General features: G+C 43.1%; 1 protein-coding gene across 1 annotated transcript in view; it reads right to left on the bottom strand.

The window, feature by feature from the left end:
* LHCGR (luteinizing hormone/choriogonadotropin receptor) overlaps positions 1 to 18,187 on the bottom strand; it is a 269,250-nt gene that overhangs the window by 123,517 nt on the left and 127,546 nt on the right. Inside the window, exons 5-6 of the mRNA XM_044290871.1 lie at positions 4,644 to 4,718; positions 1,972 to 2,049 (exon numbers count right to left, since the gene is read on the bottom strand). Coding sequence (XP_044146806.1) covers positions 1,972 to 2,049; positions 4,644 to 4,718 — 153 coding nt within the window. The remainder of the gene's footprint in view (positions 1 to 1,971; positions 2,050 to 4,643; positions 4,719 to 18,187) is intronic.

Below are 18,187 nucleotides of genomic sequence, written 5' to 3'. Positions count from 1 at the left end.
AAGAAATTTCTGAACGAATAGGCTGTTCCCAGAGTGCTGTATCAAGGCACCTCAGTGGGAAGTCTGTGGGAAGGAAAAAGTGTGGCAGAAAACGCTGCACAACGAGAAGAGGTGACCGGACCCTGAGGAAGATTGTGGAGAAGGACCGATTCCAGACCTTGGGGGACCTGTGGAAGCAGTGGACTGAGTCTGGAGTAGAAACATCCAGAGCCACCGTGTACAGGCGTGTGCAGGAAATGGGCTACAGGTGCCGCATTCCCCAGGTCAAGCCACTTTTGAACCAGAAACAGCGGCAGAAGTGCCTGACCTGGGCTACAGAGAAGCAGCACTGGACTGTTGCTCAGTGGTCCAAAGTACTTTTTTCGGATGAAAGCAAATTTTGCATGTCATTCGGAAATCAAGGTGCCAGAGTCTGGAGCAAGACTGGGGAGAGGGAAATGCCAAAATGCCTGAAGTCCAGTGTCAAGTACCCACAGTCAGTGATGGTCTGGGGTGCCATGTCAGCTGCTGGTGTTGGTCCACTGTGTTTTATCAAGAGCAGGGTCAATGCAGCTAGCTATCAGGAGATTTTGGAGCACTTCATGCTTCCATCTGCTGAAAAGCTTTATGGAGATGAAGATTTCATTTTTCAGCACGACCTGGCACCTGCTCACAGTGCCAAAACCACTGTTAAATGGTTTACTGACCATGGTATTACTGTGCTCAATTGGCCTGCCAACTCTCCTGACCTGAACCCCATAGAGAATCTGTGGGATATTGGGAAGAGAAAGTTGAGAGACGCAAGACCCAACACTCTGGATGAGCTTAAGGCCGCTATCGAAGCATCCTGGGCCTCCATAACACCTCAGCAGTGCCACAGGCTGATTGCCTCCATGCCACGCCGCATTGAAGCAGTCATTTCTGCAAAAGGATTCCCGACCAAGTATTGAGTGCATAACTGAACATAATTATTTGAAGGTTGACTTTTTTTTTTATTAAAAACACTTTTATTTTATTGGTCAGATGAAATATGCTAATTTTTTTAGATAGGAATTTGGGGTTTTCATGAGCTGTATGCCAAAATCATCCATATTAAAACAATAAAAGGCTTGAACTACTTCAGTTGTGTGTAATAAATCTAAAATATATGAAAGTCTAATGTTTATCAGTACATTACAGAAAATAATGAACTTTATCACAATATGCTAATTTTTTTAGAACAACCTGTATATCTAAAGGATGCAGTGTATAGCCTATAGACATTGCAGCTCCTCGTTTGGTGCCAAAATGTAACCACATTTTTTGCTGCATAGTTCATAAGAATTTCGTTCATATGTATTTTGTTTTGGCTCTATTGGGATACATGATGGCTAGAGATGAGAAAATCGAATCCAACGAAGTGGAATTCGATCTGAATTTTTAGGATAAATTCGAATTTCCTCGTGCTTTGTGGTAGCGAATCGATTTAACCTGAAATAGTGTAAATTTTTTAAAAAAAATTTGCTTGCTAAAGGCGGGCCGCCGCCATCTTGATTGAAGATATTGGCTGAAATCCCGTACCGGCGTGACGACTTCATCTCGGGCAGCGTGAGATTTTGCGCCAGATCTTCAAACAAGATGGCGATGACCGGCCCGTCACGAGCAATTGGAGGTGGTAAGTATGATTTCAGTTTTTTTCTGCTAATATTACACTGTTTTTACTTTCAGATGCCGCGATCATGTATGATGCCGCTCCCTGTCATTTTCCAAAACTTTGATCATCTCTAATGATGGCATTATCTGCTTCGAATATGGAAACACCTAGTAGACTGCAGGAAAGTGGCTGGAAATTTGAAACCCCCCCAAATGTCCTGATCTGTGCTCATATCACTCCTGCTTGGGATTTGGGTAGTGACAGTCTAACTGGAGAATAATGCAATTCGATAGTATTTTCAGCCAGGTCTCCCAAAACCGTATTGAAAGAAAACACTTGTGAAATATGTTGTTACTTACAGTATCAAAGATTCATTGTTCATTTCTTGAAAAGCATTGGCAGGTAACACAGTTATATGCAAATTGTCATAGATTTCCCTAGAAGAAGAGAAGAGCGGGTGACTCCAGTGATATGACGGTAAAAACACAGCAACAGTGAAATAATCTGGAGGAGAAGGTGTAGTGCCCTGGAGCACAGATACTTTAAACATTTATGGACATTTGCCCGCTTCCCATATGCAAAGTCATCAACACCTTACTTTATTACACTTTAAAGGGTTAAATTGCATTGATACTGTGTAACTGCAGTATCAATGTTTGTTGTCATATAAATCCTGCTCATTTGCACTGTATATGCATAGCACTGTGGAAAGGCTTAATGAATACTGAGAGACTTTTAGGACTTTCTAGCTAATAATGAGAAGCTGGTAATTTTACACAGTCTAAAGAAGAGCATGTTTTGGAGGGAAAGGCCAGACTTGTTTACCACCAAAACCAGACAGACTGACCTTTTTATTGTCTGGTTTAACTCTGTTATTTTGTCTCAAAAACAGTTTTTGTCTTGGAAAACTGCCATTTGAGCATCATTGAAGCTCTAATGCAAGTCTATAAGAGACGAGAGTTGTAACATTGTTTTTGTTTGTGCTGAGTTTCTCCACTCCAGTTAGGGAACAGTGCTTAGAAGAAGAGACTACCAGACTACTTGAGTGACCAGAAGAAGACACTAAGATGGGGATACTCTACCACAGACCCTTGATCACCAGCCTTTTGAGAGAGAGAGAGGGACAGCTAGCTCACACCTTTCCTGAGCATCAAAATATTCTTCTGCAAGGGAGAAGATTAGAGAAGCCAGCCCAATGCCGCGTCTGTATTGTTTTGCACCTGAATTCCTCCAGTAAAGAAGCACACTGGTTTACTGCAGATTCTGACTCTATGGACTTATTTCCCATTGGGGTGCACCATGCCTTACCATCCCTTCCGGAGAGCGGGAACACATGATGACACCTCAATGGTGTCTGGGAGAAGCAGTGTATCATTGGGGCCACCCCAAATCTGACCACTGCAAAAAATGCTGTCCAGGAAAAACCCTCTATAGGCTGTACCTGGTATTGCAGTTGTGCCTCATTGTTTTAAATTAATATCAGCTGGAATACAACAAATCAATGAGAGTCATGCGCTTTCTCAAAAATAAAAATAAAACACGCAACTTTTTTGTGTAATTGATATGTATGAGGTTATGTTAGTGTATGAGGTTATATTAAAAGACTACTAGAGATGTTAGGGACTCACTGGGTTGGTGACAGATTTTATGTACGGCGAAATCAGGGAGAGGAGCCCTCAGGGCTCATGCACATGAACATATTTTGTTTCTGCTTCTGGGCCAATTTTTTTTCACCCTTCAATAAGTCTGCATAAAAAAACTTTTTACTCCACGTGCACTCCATTTCTGGAAGTCTGCATGACCATTCCACAAAAAAAATAAAAAAATGTCCTATTATTGTCAGTATTATGGACAAGGATATGACATTTTATTATGCACCTGACGTTCCAGTCTGGAAACTTTGGAATACATACGGATGGTACCAATGTTTTGTGGACTTTGTGGATCTGCAATTTGCATACTGCAAAACAGGCAACGGTCGTATGCATGAGCCCTTAGGCCCCTTGCAGATGAGCGTTCCTCCCGCAGCAAGTCCGCATTGCAACACCTGGCCTGACCTCCTAGCGCTGCCGGGGGTCACATAGCATTATATTGATTTATGATGCTATGTAATCCTTATAGTTCTTGAATGTATTGGATAACACTGGCAGCATTTTCTCAGTGTCATCGAATACATTCCACACCTCTAAGGGTTACATAGCATCATAAATCAATATAATGCTATGTGACTCCCGGCAGCGAAAGGAGGTCAGGCCGGGTGCCGCGATGCGGACTCGCTGCGGGAGGAACGCTAGTCTGCAAGGGACCTCAGAGTACAGCTACATAGTTATTTGGGGAGTGCATGTGTCACGTCCTAGTGTAGCAGGGCTGCCATAGGAATGAATGGGGTCACAGCACGTCTTCACTGCAACCGTGATATGTGAATCACAACTGTCAAGGCCAAAATTGCCATGTAGCCAAACCCCTAATGGGGTATTCCAGGATATTACTAATGATAACCCATGTTCAAGATAGGCCATTAATATCTGATGAGTTAGGGGTCTGACAACCCACATCGCCGCTGATCAGCTCTTCCTAAGTAGTTCCAGTGCCGGAAGTCAGCACCGGAACAACACAGCGCCATCCATTGTGTAGTGGATGGAGCTGGTTACTGCAGCGCCGCTCCCATTAATAAACTCCATCCAGTACACAGCGCCTCTTCAACACAGGACCTTATTAAGACTGGCATCTAAAACGCCAATCTTAATAAATGTGCCCCTAAATGCTGTCCACCCCTGACTGGCTGATAGAAAGACCCTTTTGTCTTAGGCTACTTTCACACTGGCGCTTTGGTTTCCGTTTGTGTGATCCGTTCAGGGCTCTCAGAAGCGGTCCAAAACTGATCCGTTTTGCCCTAATGCATTTTTCAGAGCTCCTTTGGAAAAGGAAAGATTGCCGGTTTTAGTCTCCGCCAAACTGTTTCAATTTAAAATTAATAATAAATTATAATATAATTAATAATAATAATATAATAACAGGTTGTTATACTTACAAAATGAAGTTTAATTCTATCGAGAAGATTTTCGTGACATCTGGAAATGCTCGAATTCCTGTGTTACAAATACTCCTACAAGATATTTAAAAAAAAAAAAAAAAAAAAAAAGCGCTGTAAGTATAGCTGCAATGCAAAGTACCGCAAAACTAAAGTGTAACCAATATTGTTATTATGTTCCGCGACAATTGAAAATCACATACACTCTGCAGATATGTGACGGCAACAAGAGCGGAGGCAAACGTATTTTCTCAAGTAGCTATTTGTGATGGAAATCTCTGCAATAAATATGTAAAGTGAGCCTTGTATGATGTTACGATGGTTCTTTTATTAACCGCGGTCTATGGATTTAAAAAATAATTGGCTATTAATGCGGAGTAACATGAGCCTGTAAAGTAATGATGAGGGCCTTAAATCTGGTGGGACGTTTCTACAGAATACATGCCTTGCAATTTAGGTGATTAATTTACAGGCTGCTATTCAGTTCTATAATACTCGCCCGGAGATGTCAAGTTAAAGAACACACTTCATGATTAAATGAACCTGCAGCCTAACAGGTCATGCCGCAATATGGAGGCAGCAAGGCAAATGCTGAAGAGAGGATCCTAATTAAATAAGATAAGGTCTGTAGGTTGCGTTTCAAGGCAATTTCTGGACGTCTAAAGAGGGAATGTGTGTTGTTAATCACACAGCGGAGGTCATTCCAGACCTTGTACTTTTATGATATTACAGTATTAATAACTAATGAAACCGCTGACAGATTTATGGCGGTTTTATATTGCTGTCATCACTTGTTTTTTTTGTTTTTTTTTCTTTGTGACATTGTGCGATGAGATTATCTTTAATTAGTTATGTATAATGAACATTCTGATCCTGGTGGGAATCACAATCGGGTTTACTACAATATTCACGCAGAGTGAATTAGTTTTTTCTTATACTTTTCCATTTATTTTATTTTTTTCATGTAAGATTTCTTAAATAAATCCATTTGATTAAAAACAACTGGAAACCGAGATTGTATATTTTCCAAATTCCATCTTACAGTACGTGACTCTGGTTATCCCAGGACACTACGGGATCCCCGAAGCTGTGTGCCTCTTGCTGCCTGAGAGTAAGTGTAGGTTCACACAAAGTTTTTTGTGTGCTGAAAAAAATTGATGTGGAATCTGCTTTTTTGGATGCGGTTTTTATTTAGTTTTTGTTTTTTAATAGGCATGGTAGATGGAAATTCCTTTCAAAGGCTTACCCACAAATCAAGATAATATTAAAAAACAAACCCCAAAAAGCCATTGAACTACCGTACTTTGCACTGTTTCCACCCAAACAATATTCATTTCATATTTCATATCTTTGTGTCTTCTCCCTCACCACTGCTCATCTTTTTCTATTCTGGGCAGCGTGCTGGGCAGTGTCATATGACTCATTTCTCAGTTTTTTACCAACAACTCCCACAACCCTTTGCTTACACTGTCTTTCACTCCTGCCTGTCAGTCTTCTTTCCCCTCTGGCAGCTGAAAATATAGTCTCGAGTAAGTCCCCAGCCAGTCTCCTTGCCCTGCTTGCAGCTGTAAATATAGTTCCTAATATTTATGTTCCATAGTCACTCTCCTTCCCCTTCTGGCAGCCATAAACATAGTCCCCAGTAAGTTCCATATAGGTCATTTGTACCATAGAGTCTGGAGAAGTAAAACAAAATAGTAAAGTACATGCTTTCTCTTAAGTTAATTCGAGAAGCATGTCTTCTTAGCTTTAAAAGGGTTTTCCAAAACTTTAATACTGATGACCTCTCCTCAGGATAGGTCATCAGGATCTGATTGGTGGGGGTCCGACACCCGGGACTTGCGCTGATCAGCTGTTTTGAGAAGGCACAGTGGGCGCCACCGCACAGCACCATACATTGTATAGTGGCTGTGCTTGGTATCGCGCTCACTCCCATTCACTTCTATGGGGCTGAGCTGCACCTAGGCCACGTGACCAATGTACGTGTCGTCACTGGCTTAGGGAAAGCTGAGAGAAGGTTGCGTCACTACTGCGGCAATTGCTGCCTTCTCAAACACCTGATTGGTGGGGGTCAAGGGTGTTGGATCCCCACTGCTCGGATGTTGATAAGTATTAAAGTCTTGTTAAACCCCTTTAAGGCATATTGATGTGCTGCTTCATAATCTCTGGTCTTTTCCTAACAAGCAACGGAAAAAACTATTTGTATTGGCTGCTTCCCAGTGGACAGAGGATCAGGACTGAGGATCCAGCACCACAAAGCTGGCTAGGTGGATGTGCACATTGCTATACACTTGAACACCAGATGGCGTTGTGCTATGCAAATAAACTCTTTAATGCATCATTTTTAATGCCTGTAAAAGACAAACATTTTTAATATGTCATGATCTCTACACTATGTATAGTACTTTAACCATTTCTATACATGAAATGAAGTGGAGGTCACTTAGCTAGGAAGTTAAGGGGGTTGTCTCACTTCAGCAGATGGCATTTATCATGTAGAGAAAGTTAATACAAGGCACTTACTAATGTATTGTGATTATTCATGTTGCCTCCTTTGCTGGCTGGATTCATTTTTCCATCACATTATACACTGCTCATATCCAGGGTATCGACCCCCCTGCAGTCCAGCCTATGCACACCACTCCCGCAGTCCCAATCTCCTCATAGATTGTAAATTCTCGCGAGCAGGGCACACATTCCTCTGATTTTAACAGCTGACCTGTTTATTGCTATTTTATTTATGACTCTAATTGAAAAGATGTACCATAGCACTCTCGGATCTTATAATCCCATTTATTATTCCAAAAGTGCACTGTACATCTGGGTCAGAGAGGAGACCCTCATTCTTAGCATTGTGGGGAGGGGGGTTTGACCACTGGATAGGTGCTATACATTCTGCTATAGATCTCTGTGTCCTGTACACAAGTCATACATTACTATATGTCTTAAGGGTGGTCTGAGATGACTCCAACTATATTTTAGAACAGGTCTAAATTACTAGATTTTGTTCATAAATCAGTTGAATCGCCATGTACAGGTATCAGTCAAATCAATAAGGTATCCCTCTGCTAGGACCTCTTGCAATCAGCTTTGTTCAGCACTGGATTTGGCAGCAAGTGCTCAATTTGCCTGCAGTGCCACTTGTGGAATAAAAGGTGCATTGCATGCTGCCCAATGCAATCAATGAGCTGCCTGTGTAATACATGGCTGTGACGGGTCCTCCACAGAGAGACGTTCTTTGTAGCCACTCTTCACTCACATTAAATGAATGTTAGGCTGAGTTCACATTTCAGTTATTTGGTCAGTTATTACCATCAGTTATTGTGAGTCAAAAGCAGGTGCGGGTCAAAAACACAGAACAGGTGCAGATCTCTCCATTATACCTTATCTATCAGTAGGTTTCACTACTGGTTTTGGCTCACAATAACGGATGGAAATAACTGAAGTGTGAACTCAACCTAAGCTAAACCACCATGCTGATAATCTAATGTTCCCTATGGGAACTTTAAAAGTGTAAAAAAAAAAGAAAAGTAAAAAAAAAAAACATTAATTCAAAACACCCCTCTTTTCCCAAAATAAAAGAACAAAAAAATAAAAAAATGCACATCATGGGTGTCTCAATGTGCAAAAACGCCCATAGTATAAAAATATATTCCCCATATGGCAAACAGCGAAACGGAAAAAAGCGTCCAAGTGGTTGCTTCATTTTCTACCAAAAATTTAATTGCATCGGTCTTGATAAATTGCCTGAGGATGATTAATATACACAGGTTGCTTACAACGCAATCAAATAAAGGTCCAAAATCGCTTCAGCAGAGTCCAGGCTGCCATGGCAATCGATCGGAGCACCACGATTTCACTGTGGGGGCTCCAATCGGAAGGAAGATGGTGCCGCAATCAGTCTTGATCACAACACCTGAGGGGTTAAAAGGGAACCTGTCACCTCTACTATGCTACCTTCACTGAGCGTTTCTAAATGTTTATTGTGTTACCCTAAACATATAAATTACACTTTTAATTTCATTTGCAGACTAATTCAATAAGTATTATGCATTTTTGTACTTCCCGCCTTTTATGCAAATTAACCTAAACGAGTCATATCTTACTTGTGTGACCAGAGAAGAGTCATATTTTCAAGCTCTGACTCATCTCAGGTTAATTTGCATATGTATCAAATCGTTTTTTTTACACAATAAAAGCACACAGAGCTATGGGGACTGGGTGTTGCGGATGTGCTAGAGGCCATCTAGCAACCCATGTCCTCAGCTCTATGCACAAAATACTGGTGACAGGTTCCCTTTAAATGGCAGCGCTTACTGTCAGTGCGGCCGGATGCTGGCTGTATCATACAGCCGGCAGATCACGCGCATGGAGCGGGCTCACTGCAGAGGCCCACTCCATACACCCCCTGGCACGCAATGACGTACCTGTACGTCCTAATGCGTGAAGGGGTTAAAAACATTTTCAGAACCCATCAACTCACTGTAATGAATCAAATCTTGCATGGACATAAGGTCCTTACCATGTTTTCATTATGGTTCTCTGGTTGGGCTCATCTGATGGGGCCAGAGCTATTTGTCTCCCTGGCTCAAGAGCAAACTCTTCAACCTCATCTGTGCAAGCACCAAGAAGATGAATAATTCTGGCCCCTGTCCAGAACTTTCCCCATCCTGGGCTGCAGAAGTGATGTCCCCATCCACAGACCACACCAAAAACCTGGTAAAAGAAGCAGCATTGGTCAATGTAGGATTTTCCAAAGAGGAGTCTCACGATAAGTATCCTGAGAACTTTCTTCTGCTGGCCAGATATGATCAATTAAGTTTAGTTACTGGTTCTCAGAAAACCTCTTTAAGTTGTAATTGGTTTCATGGAAAAACTCTTTTGAAACCAATGAACTCCATTTTATTACTATATTTTGTTTGTTTCATGAGCTTTTATAAATCCAGTGAATCATTAAGTCATCATTTATCAAAGAAAGCAACACATAGAATGATTCTACTAATTACATTTCAGGCCAAGTCTCCAGATTAATAGCTTAACACTGACGACAGTAAATACATACTTATTGACTTAATTCTCTCTGTCTTGTTCCCAGGTTAGCCTTATATGCTCAATCACTTGTTAGGGACCCATCTGCGCAAGCCACCTTGACGCCTGGTAGATGGGCCCGACACACGTTTGATCAAATATGTGCGCTAAGAGCTTCCATTGACTCATTTATAGTAGGTATGATCCCACTTTTATTTAGAATGATCCCCATTTCTTAGCTCTATTGTTTGTATGTATAATGGCATGCAGCCATTTTCTTTTTTATCAATCATGTTTGCTTTATGGATATGCACCTGTAATTCTGAATGTTCTAGTCTAAATTTTCTTGTAGCAATCACTTGTAGTCATGTATTTTTATATACAATTCATGGCAGTCTTAACATGGGATACGTGCCTTGTGACAGCTGTTCTTTCTTTGCCATTAGTATCTGTCGTCCCTGGTAACCCTTTGACATGTCATACAGTCTGTTCCAGACGTCCATAAATTACAATTTTTAGCAGCCAGGGCTAATGAGTAACCAGACAGTTTTGTCATAATTGCATTAAAGGAAATGATGGTTTGGGAGGACAGAGTGAGCTCTGCTTTGTGTTGCTGCCTCTTGCCAAGGTTATCTTATTAAAAGGAGTTCGTACGAGCTTATGAGACATTATTATTTACAGGGTTTCTTTAGTGTTTTAGGTAGATTTTACTGTCACTTGCACTTGTCACCTGACATTTTAAAAGCAAATTTTTTAAAAACATGACTTACTGTACAGTGGTGACCCAAAAGTTCTGAGACTGACACAAATGTAGTTTTTTACAATGTTTGCAACTTTACTTTTTATGCTAGCAATTTGCATTATAGAAGTTTTCTGAAGACGCGGCATGGTATGAGATGCACTGGAGAGCGCTCCTGCTAGGAATCCTGATATTTATATCCGAAGTACCTTATAGCTACATGCTGGAGCGGCAAGTGAGGGGTGAGAATGCTGGGGCACCAGGAGAAAGCCTGTGGGAATACAAAAAAATGCCCAGAAAGGCTAAGGCGACGCACAAACCGGAGCGGGAGCTGCGGCCTCAACATGGCGCCGTCGAGGAATAAGGGGAGGACCCACAAGAGAGGCTGAGCAAATATGCCCGCGATGCTGATGAGAGGACAGAGAGGCACAGAGAAGAGTGTGGGACAGACCTCTCGTCCTCTCGTCAGATGAAGGAGAAAGATCCACTGGCGATGAAAAGAAAGAAAAATGGGCCAAGGCACAGGCAACTCCTGGTAAGCAAAGCTGGGCAGCCAGGGATAGCGTCCCCTGAGAAGGAACCTTCCCTTTTAGATGTGATGTCAGTAGTGGTACAATGCAACAACACTCTCAAATCCCTATCATTACAAGTGAGGGCTTAGGAGAAGACTTATTGCTTATAAGAAATGATGTGCATAAGATTGCAGAAAGAACCACTAAAGTGGAAAAAGGAGTGTCAGGCCTGGAAGATGAAATGGGCCCTCTCAAAATGGCGGCCAAGTTGAGTGCTCGCGATATTGCTGCTTTATTTGCCAAAACAGATGACCTGGAAAATAGGTCGCGTCGCAACAACATTAGAATTGTGGGGGCCCCGGAAAAAGTGGAAGGAGTTAATACTACTGATTTTATTGAAAAGTGGATTTCGCAAAAGTTCCAAGACAAAGGACTATCATCACTATATGCTGTTGAAAGGGCGCATAGGGTGCCCACAAGACCGTTCCCCCCAGGTAGACCACCACGCCCAATTCTAGCTAAAATACTTCACTACAAAGATAGAGACATTATATTGCAACAAGCATAATATCATCCAGACCCGTTATCAATGGAGTTCAGATTTCATTTTTCCCTGACTACTCTACAGAAGTTCAGAAAAGAAGGGAGCGGTTTCTAGATATTAAAAGGAGACTGCGAAATCTCCAAATTCAATATTCCATGATGTTCCCAGCGAAATTGATGGTGGCGGTCTTGGGGACCACACAGTTCTTCAAGGATCCGGAGGAGGCACTGAAATGGCTGGATCTACATGAGAACCAACTGAAGACAAAGGACACTGGCACCTGAGGATAAGAAGATCCGGTGAAAGAGTCGACTTAACACATTGTTTATATGTTTTTTCATCCTAGCTGGGGATGACCCCTTTTGTTATATGGTTTATCTCCCTTCCTTTTCCCTTTCCATTCTGTTTAATTTCTTATGTTACAGAGGGAAAAGGTTAAAACGGCTCCAGAAATACAGACCTGAAAGGGACTTATAGGGACACTGACAGGCCCAATTAGCATATTTAGGTATATATATATGTCAGTACAGGTCTTCTAAAGTCTATTAAAATCATCTAAGTAGCCCCCCTGTCCACCTTATAAATACCTTAATATAAAGTTTTATAACCTGCTTGTCCGGTCACCAATCTGCCCAAGGGGCAGCGTTTCATGTCAAAATGCGCCCAGCCAGCCGCTCCCAACTGCCGTTCTGAAGCCCCGCCCAGCTCATCAATATTCACTTAGCTGGGCGGCGGTTACAACTCTCCCTACTCAAGTGCCCGGCTCATGCGCATAAAGCAGAGGCTGCAGCGCTCTGTACGCAGGCGCGATGTGACCCCGGCCGGGCGCATGCGCTGAAGATTGGACGGAGGACGTGCCCAGAGGATTGAATGGGCCATGCGCAGGATCGTGAGTCGGGAGAGTTGTAGCCGCCGCCCAGCGAAGTGAATATTGATGAGCTGGGCGGGGCTTCAGAACGGCAGTTGGGAGCGGCTGGCTGGGCGCATTTTGACATGAAACGCCGCCCCTTGGGCAGATTGGTGACCGGACAAGCAGGTTATAAAACTTTATATTAAGGTATTTATAAGGTGGACTGGGGGGCTACTTAGATGATTTTAATAGACTTTAGAAGACCTGTACTGACATATATATACCTAAATATGCTAATTGGGCCTGTCAGTGTCCTTTTAAAGATTTACTTGAAAGGTACCAACAGCAGCCTAAGAGCAAGAGCATGAGTAACCTGTGGGACTGTCTCAAAAGACGCGATTTCTAATGCAGGACTGGGTTATGCTGCATTTTATGTTGGGCAGGTTTGGGTATGTTCGCTCATGTTGGGCGGGTTATGGGGTCAAATACTGGTTACTCTACATGAAGTTTGCTATCAGGGGGGCTAAATTAGGCGGGAGGGAGGGGTTAACATGCTTCAGCATTGCATGGCCTTCGGAAGTAGGGCAAGGGTTGTGGGCCCAGTGGATCCCGGTTAATAATGACTCATATGACTAAAATAATTAGCTGGAATGTGAGGGGGATGGCCGATCTGACTAAATGCCAAGGTAAATTTAATTATTTGCTGAGGTTTCATCCAGCTATATATTGTCTGCAAGAGACCCACTTGACTAAGCAGTCGCTGCACAATGTAAAGAAGACATGGGTGGGCTTCTCGGTGCATGCAGTATTTTCCTCACATTCCAGAGGGGTCAGTATCTTGATACATAAAAGTGTGAGGTTTGAATGTATGCGGGAACATGTTGACTCTGAAGGGAGGTTCATATGTTTACTCTGTAATGTGGATGGAGTGAGAATGATTTTGGTAGGGGTTTATATTCCCCCTCCTTTCTCGGTGGTCCCCCTGAGACTTATATTAGATATCCTGGCTCAATATGCAGGGATTCCTTGGCTAATAATTGGTGATTTTAATAATGTACCAGATGAGAGGGTAGACAGATGTATAATACACAATACGGGCAGACAACCGGGTCCATCTCCCTTACATACAATCATGACGGAGGTAGGACTGTTATTTGGAGGCTTGAACATCCGGTGGAATTTAGCTATTCATGCAATTCGTCCATGTACTCCTCCCTATCAAGAATAGATCTGACCCTAATCAATAATAGTATGTTTCCATAATTCCCTCCCCAGATCCCTGTCGGACCATTCCCCGTTGAAAATGGAATTATCCTTATCCACAGGTACGGGTCTGGGACCCAAGATGTGGAAGTGTAATGCTTTCTGGCTACAAGTACTGGGGGACATGAAGGAGATTGAGGTTGCATTGAGGGAATATTTTTTCCTTAATGCAGGTACGGCCTCTATGCACACTATTTGGGATGCCATGAAGAGTTTTTTAAGAGGGATATTGATCCGATCTATTAGTAAACATAAAACCCGATCTAGGGAGGTGGACGTCCGTATGCATGAAAGGGTAAAATAAGCTGAGCTAGCATTTGTTTTGGCTCCCTCATTGCCCTCTAGTACACACTTAAAGATAGCACAAGAGGACTTGAGATGTCATTTGTTGCAAGCGGCAGATAGAAAGCGGCAATTTTATAAACAACGCTTTTTCGAGGAAGGAGAAAAAGTGGGGCATCTGCTTTTGGTAATCTCTAAGGCCCAGCAGTGATCTCCCTGTATTGCTAAATTAATTAATGAGCAAGGGCAGAGTAGGAAGGATACAGGGGGGAGGCTGGAGACTCTGGAGTGCTTTTACTCTTCTCTATATACATCCAAATCATCTTGTACAGAGGCAAAAATCGTGGAGTTTCTGGGCAGGATTGATCTACCCAAATTATCACATGAAGATAGGGAAATGTTAGAAGCCCCTTTAAGCCTGGAAGAATTAGATACAGCATTAAATACCATGGCAAATGATAAGGCTCCAGGCACTGACGGGCTCCCAACCGAGGTATATAAAAAATTCTGAGGGGTGTTAGGGTACTTTCACACTTGCGTTTTTCTTTTCTGGCAAAGAGTTCTGTCACAGGGGTTCTATACCGGAAAAGAACTGATCAGTTTTATCCCCATGCATTCTGAATGAGAGTAATCCGTTCAGTTTGCATCAGGATGTCTTCAGTTCAGTCGTTTTGACTGATCAGGCAAAAGAATATGTTTAGGGCTCTTTCACACTTGCGTTCTTTTCTTCCGGCATAGAGTTCCGTCGTCGGGGCTCTATGCCGGAAGAATCCTGATCAGTTTTATCCTAATGCATTCTGAATGGAGAGAAATCCGTTCAGGATGCATCAGGATGTCTTCAGTTCAGGACCGGAACGTTTTTTGGCCGGAGAAAATACCGCAGCATGCTGCGCTTTTTGCTCAGGCCAAAAATCCTGAAGACTTGCCGCAAGGCCGGATCCGGAATTAATGCCCATTGAAAGGCATTGATCCGGATCCAGCCTTAAGCTAAACGTTGTTTCGGCGCATTGCCGGATCCGACGTTTAGCTTTTTTAGAGTGGTTACCATGGCTGCCGGGACGCTAAAGTCCTGGCAGCCATGGTAAAGTGTAGTGGGGAGCAGCATACCTACCGTCCGTGCGGCTCCCGGGGCGCTCTAGAGTGACGTCAGGGCGCCCCAGGTGCATGGATGACGTGATCGCATGGCACGTCATCCATGCGCATGGGGCGCTCTGACGTCATTCTGGAGCGCCCCGGGAGCCGCACGGACTGTAAGTATACCGCTCCCCCGCTCCCCGCTCCTACTATGGCAACAAGGACTTTAATAGCGTTCTGGCTGCCATAGTAACACTGAAAGCATTTTGAAGACGGATCCGTCTTCAAATGCTTTCAGTTCACTTGCGTTTTTCCGGATCCGGCATGTAATTCCGGCAAGTGGAGTACATGCCGGATTCAGACAACGCAAGTGTGAAAGAGGCCTTAACTGCCTGAATACACGCTTAAAAGAAATTTTATTGCTAATATATTAAAAATCGTGGCGAACCTGCCACATAATGAATTCGTCAGGCTAAACCTGGACAGGTGGCTCACTCCACAATTGTATGGGTATAGCCACTCAATCCACGCTTTCAAAACGTGCAAGACTGGAATTATCAGTATTTGTCTGCTTTATATAGGTCTCCTGATAAATACCCAGATGCACTGACAATTGCTCACTAAGTGTGCTGGATATGCTTATGGTTTATCAAGGGCACCAGCATAACATTAGTAGCAGCTTACTCAATAAGCTGCAACAATGTATTACAAGAGAGAGATAAGGCGGCTCAACTGCTCATTAGAATGGCTGAGGTGCTGAAATAAGGAATAAAAATCTGTGAAAAAATAATATGCTTCTCCAGGAAAAAAAGGGGGGCTGGAAAAGTCAATAAGATGTACTACTGGTGCTAATGACCATGTGTTGGATCTTTTCTGGTGGGCTTCTGTGGATATAATATCCTTTCCCAGCGGTTTGTGATCAGTCTGTGTCCTTTTAAAATAGATGGATGTATAGGTTGCGCAAAAAAGAAGGGGTTGTCAAGTCTTGTAAAATATAGAGGAATATTGCCAATAGAGCAATAGCAATATACAAAGAAGGACCTGGAAGTAGAAGCGCTCCCCTAACATCATTACCACTCTCAAACCGGCCCGGCAGATCCCGATCACGTGACCAACACCAGGTCACGTGCACACCTAACAACAGACACGCGCGCTTGGATACCACGTGGGACGCCGACAGCCGGAGAACAGAGCTGCAAGCAACATCTGGTTGGAGCACCGACGGAAGACATCACCGCGTGGTGGGTAAGTGATCTCTGAACCCAAGACAGTACGGGACGCCGTACCGAGGTCTAGAACACCAATTCCCCCACAGTTTGTTGTTCCTTTTTCCAGAAGCATAAGCATCACATCGTATATTATACAGGACAGTGCCTTTTTTTTCAGGTTGTTGTTCCTTGTTCCACAAGCATAAGCTTCACATTGTATATTATACAGGATAGTGCCTTTTTCACTTATTTTTTCATTTTTCCTTTTAGCGCTACCTTATACTACCTAAAGTCCCACAAGGGACCATACTGTGCATGATTATATTTTACAAGACTTGACAACCCCTTCTTTTTTGCGCAACCTATACATCCATCTATTTTAAAAGGACAGAGCGGATCAGCAGAACGTTTCACCTCTTCAGGATGACGTCACCGCCTGCCGATGAAGCTCCGCCCAGTGGGAGTGGCGACTTTGATATGAGATCGGCGGCTGAGCGGCCGGGAGATGGCTGCAAACATAGTGCCGGAGGCTGTATCTCTTTAAGCTGCACGCGCGCAAACAGAAGCGTGCAGCGTTCTCTCTACAAGTGTACACAGTGCATGTTGTCAGAGATTAAATAAACTGCACTGATGCCACTGCTACACTGCTACTCTGCTCCTGAGGACATGTTACTATACCCATACAATTGTGGAGTGAGCCACCTGTCCAGGTTTAGCCTGACGAATTCATTATGTGGCAGGTTCGCCACGATTTTTAATATGTTATCAATAAAATGTATTTTAAGCGTGTATTCAGGAAGTTAAACATATTCTTCGCACATATACGCAAAATCTAGTTCATAGTTACACCCTGATCAGGCAAAAGAGAAAACCGCAGCATGCTACGGTTTTATCTCCGGCAAAAAAAACTGAGGACTTGCCTGAATGCCGGATCCGGCATTTTTTCCCATAGGAATGTATTAGTGCCGGATCCGGCATTAAGAATACCGGAATGCCGGATCCGTCCTTCCATTCAACCGATCAGGCATTTTTAAGACTGATCAGGATCCTGATCACTCTTACTAATGCCATCAGTTAGCATACATTTTGCCTGATCCGGCAGGCAGTTCCGGTGACGGAACTGCTTGCCGGATCTCTCTGCCGCAAGTGTGAAAGTACCCTTACTCCCTGAGCTGCTGAAGGTTCTCCAACATTATTTTGAGGTGGGTTGTCTCCCTGATTCCATGCAGGAAGCACTTATTGTGGTGTTACCCAAGCCTGGGAAGGATCCCAAAATACCAGATTCATATAGACCCATTTCGTTGCTAGCGGCGAATGTCAAGTTGCTGGCCAAGGCACTTGCGACAAGACCATCCAAAGGGATATTGTTCATAATACACTCCGACCAGACGGGATTCATGCCCCAAAAATCCACCTCTATTAATATACATAGAGTCTTCACTAGTATACAGATTGGGGCGGATAATGGGGGAATAGGGCAATCCTGTCACTAGATGCCACTAAGGCTTTTGATAGCATGTCGCTAATTGCCAATTTCGGTAAGATGTCTGGGTTGAATATAAACTGGCATATGTCGGCGCTCATGTTTCTAGATGGTCAAATTTCCTCGAAAGTTGCTAAGGAAAACAACATTCCTTGTGTTAAAACCATCAAATACATGGGGATTAACATATCTCCTAAGCTGGAAGACTTTGAGGAGATAAATCTAACACCGTTGCTTGCAAAGTTTAAAATCCAGAATAGGACATGGTGTAAACTTTTCCTGTCGGTAGTGGGGAGAGTTAACCTCTTAAAAAGGATTATGATGCCTCAACTATTGTACGTGCTTCATAATGCCCCGATATGGTTACCACTAAATAGGTTCCAGATAATCAATTCCATTTTCATGGAGCTGGTATGGAGAAGATGTTTACCTAGAATTAAAATGGAAACCTTCCAACATGCGAAAACAGCAGGGGGCCTGTCATTGCCCAATCCCTGGATATACTATCTGGCGGCCCAATGTCAGCATTTCAGGGGGTGGATAGATCCGGGCATAACAGAT

Source organism: Bufo gargarizans, chromosome 4 (assembly GCF_014858855.1).
Source record: "Bufo gargarizans isolate SCDJY-AF-19 chromosome 4, ASM1485885v1, whole genome shotgun sequence".
NCBI classification, from domain to species: Eukaryota; Metazoa; Chordata; class Amphibia; order Anura; family Bufonidae; genus Bufo; species Bufo gargarizans.
Note: the sequence above shows the minus strand (reverse complement) of the source record. Positions and strands in the feature narration are given on the sequence as shown.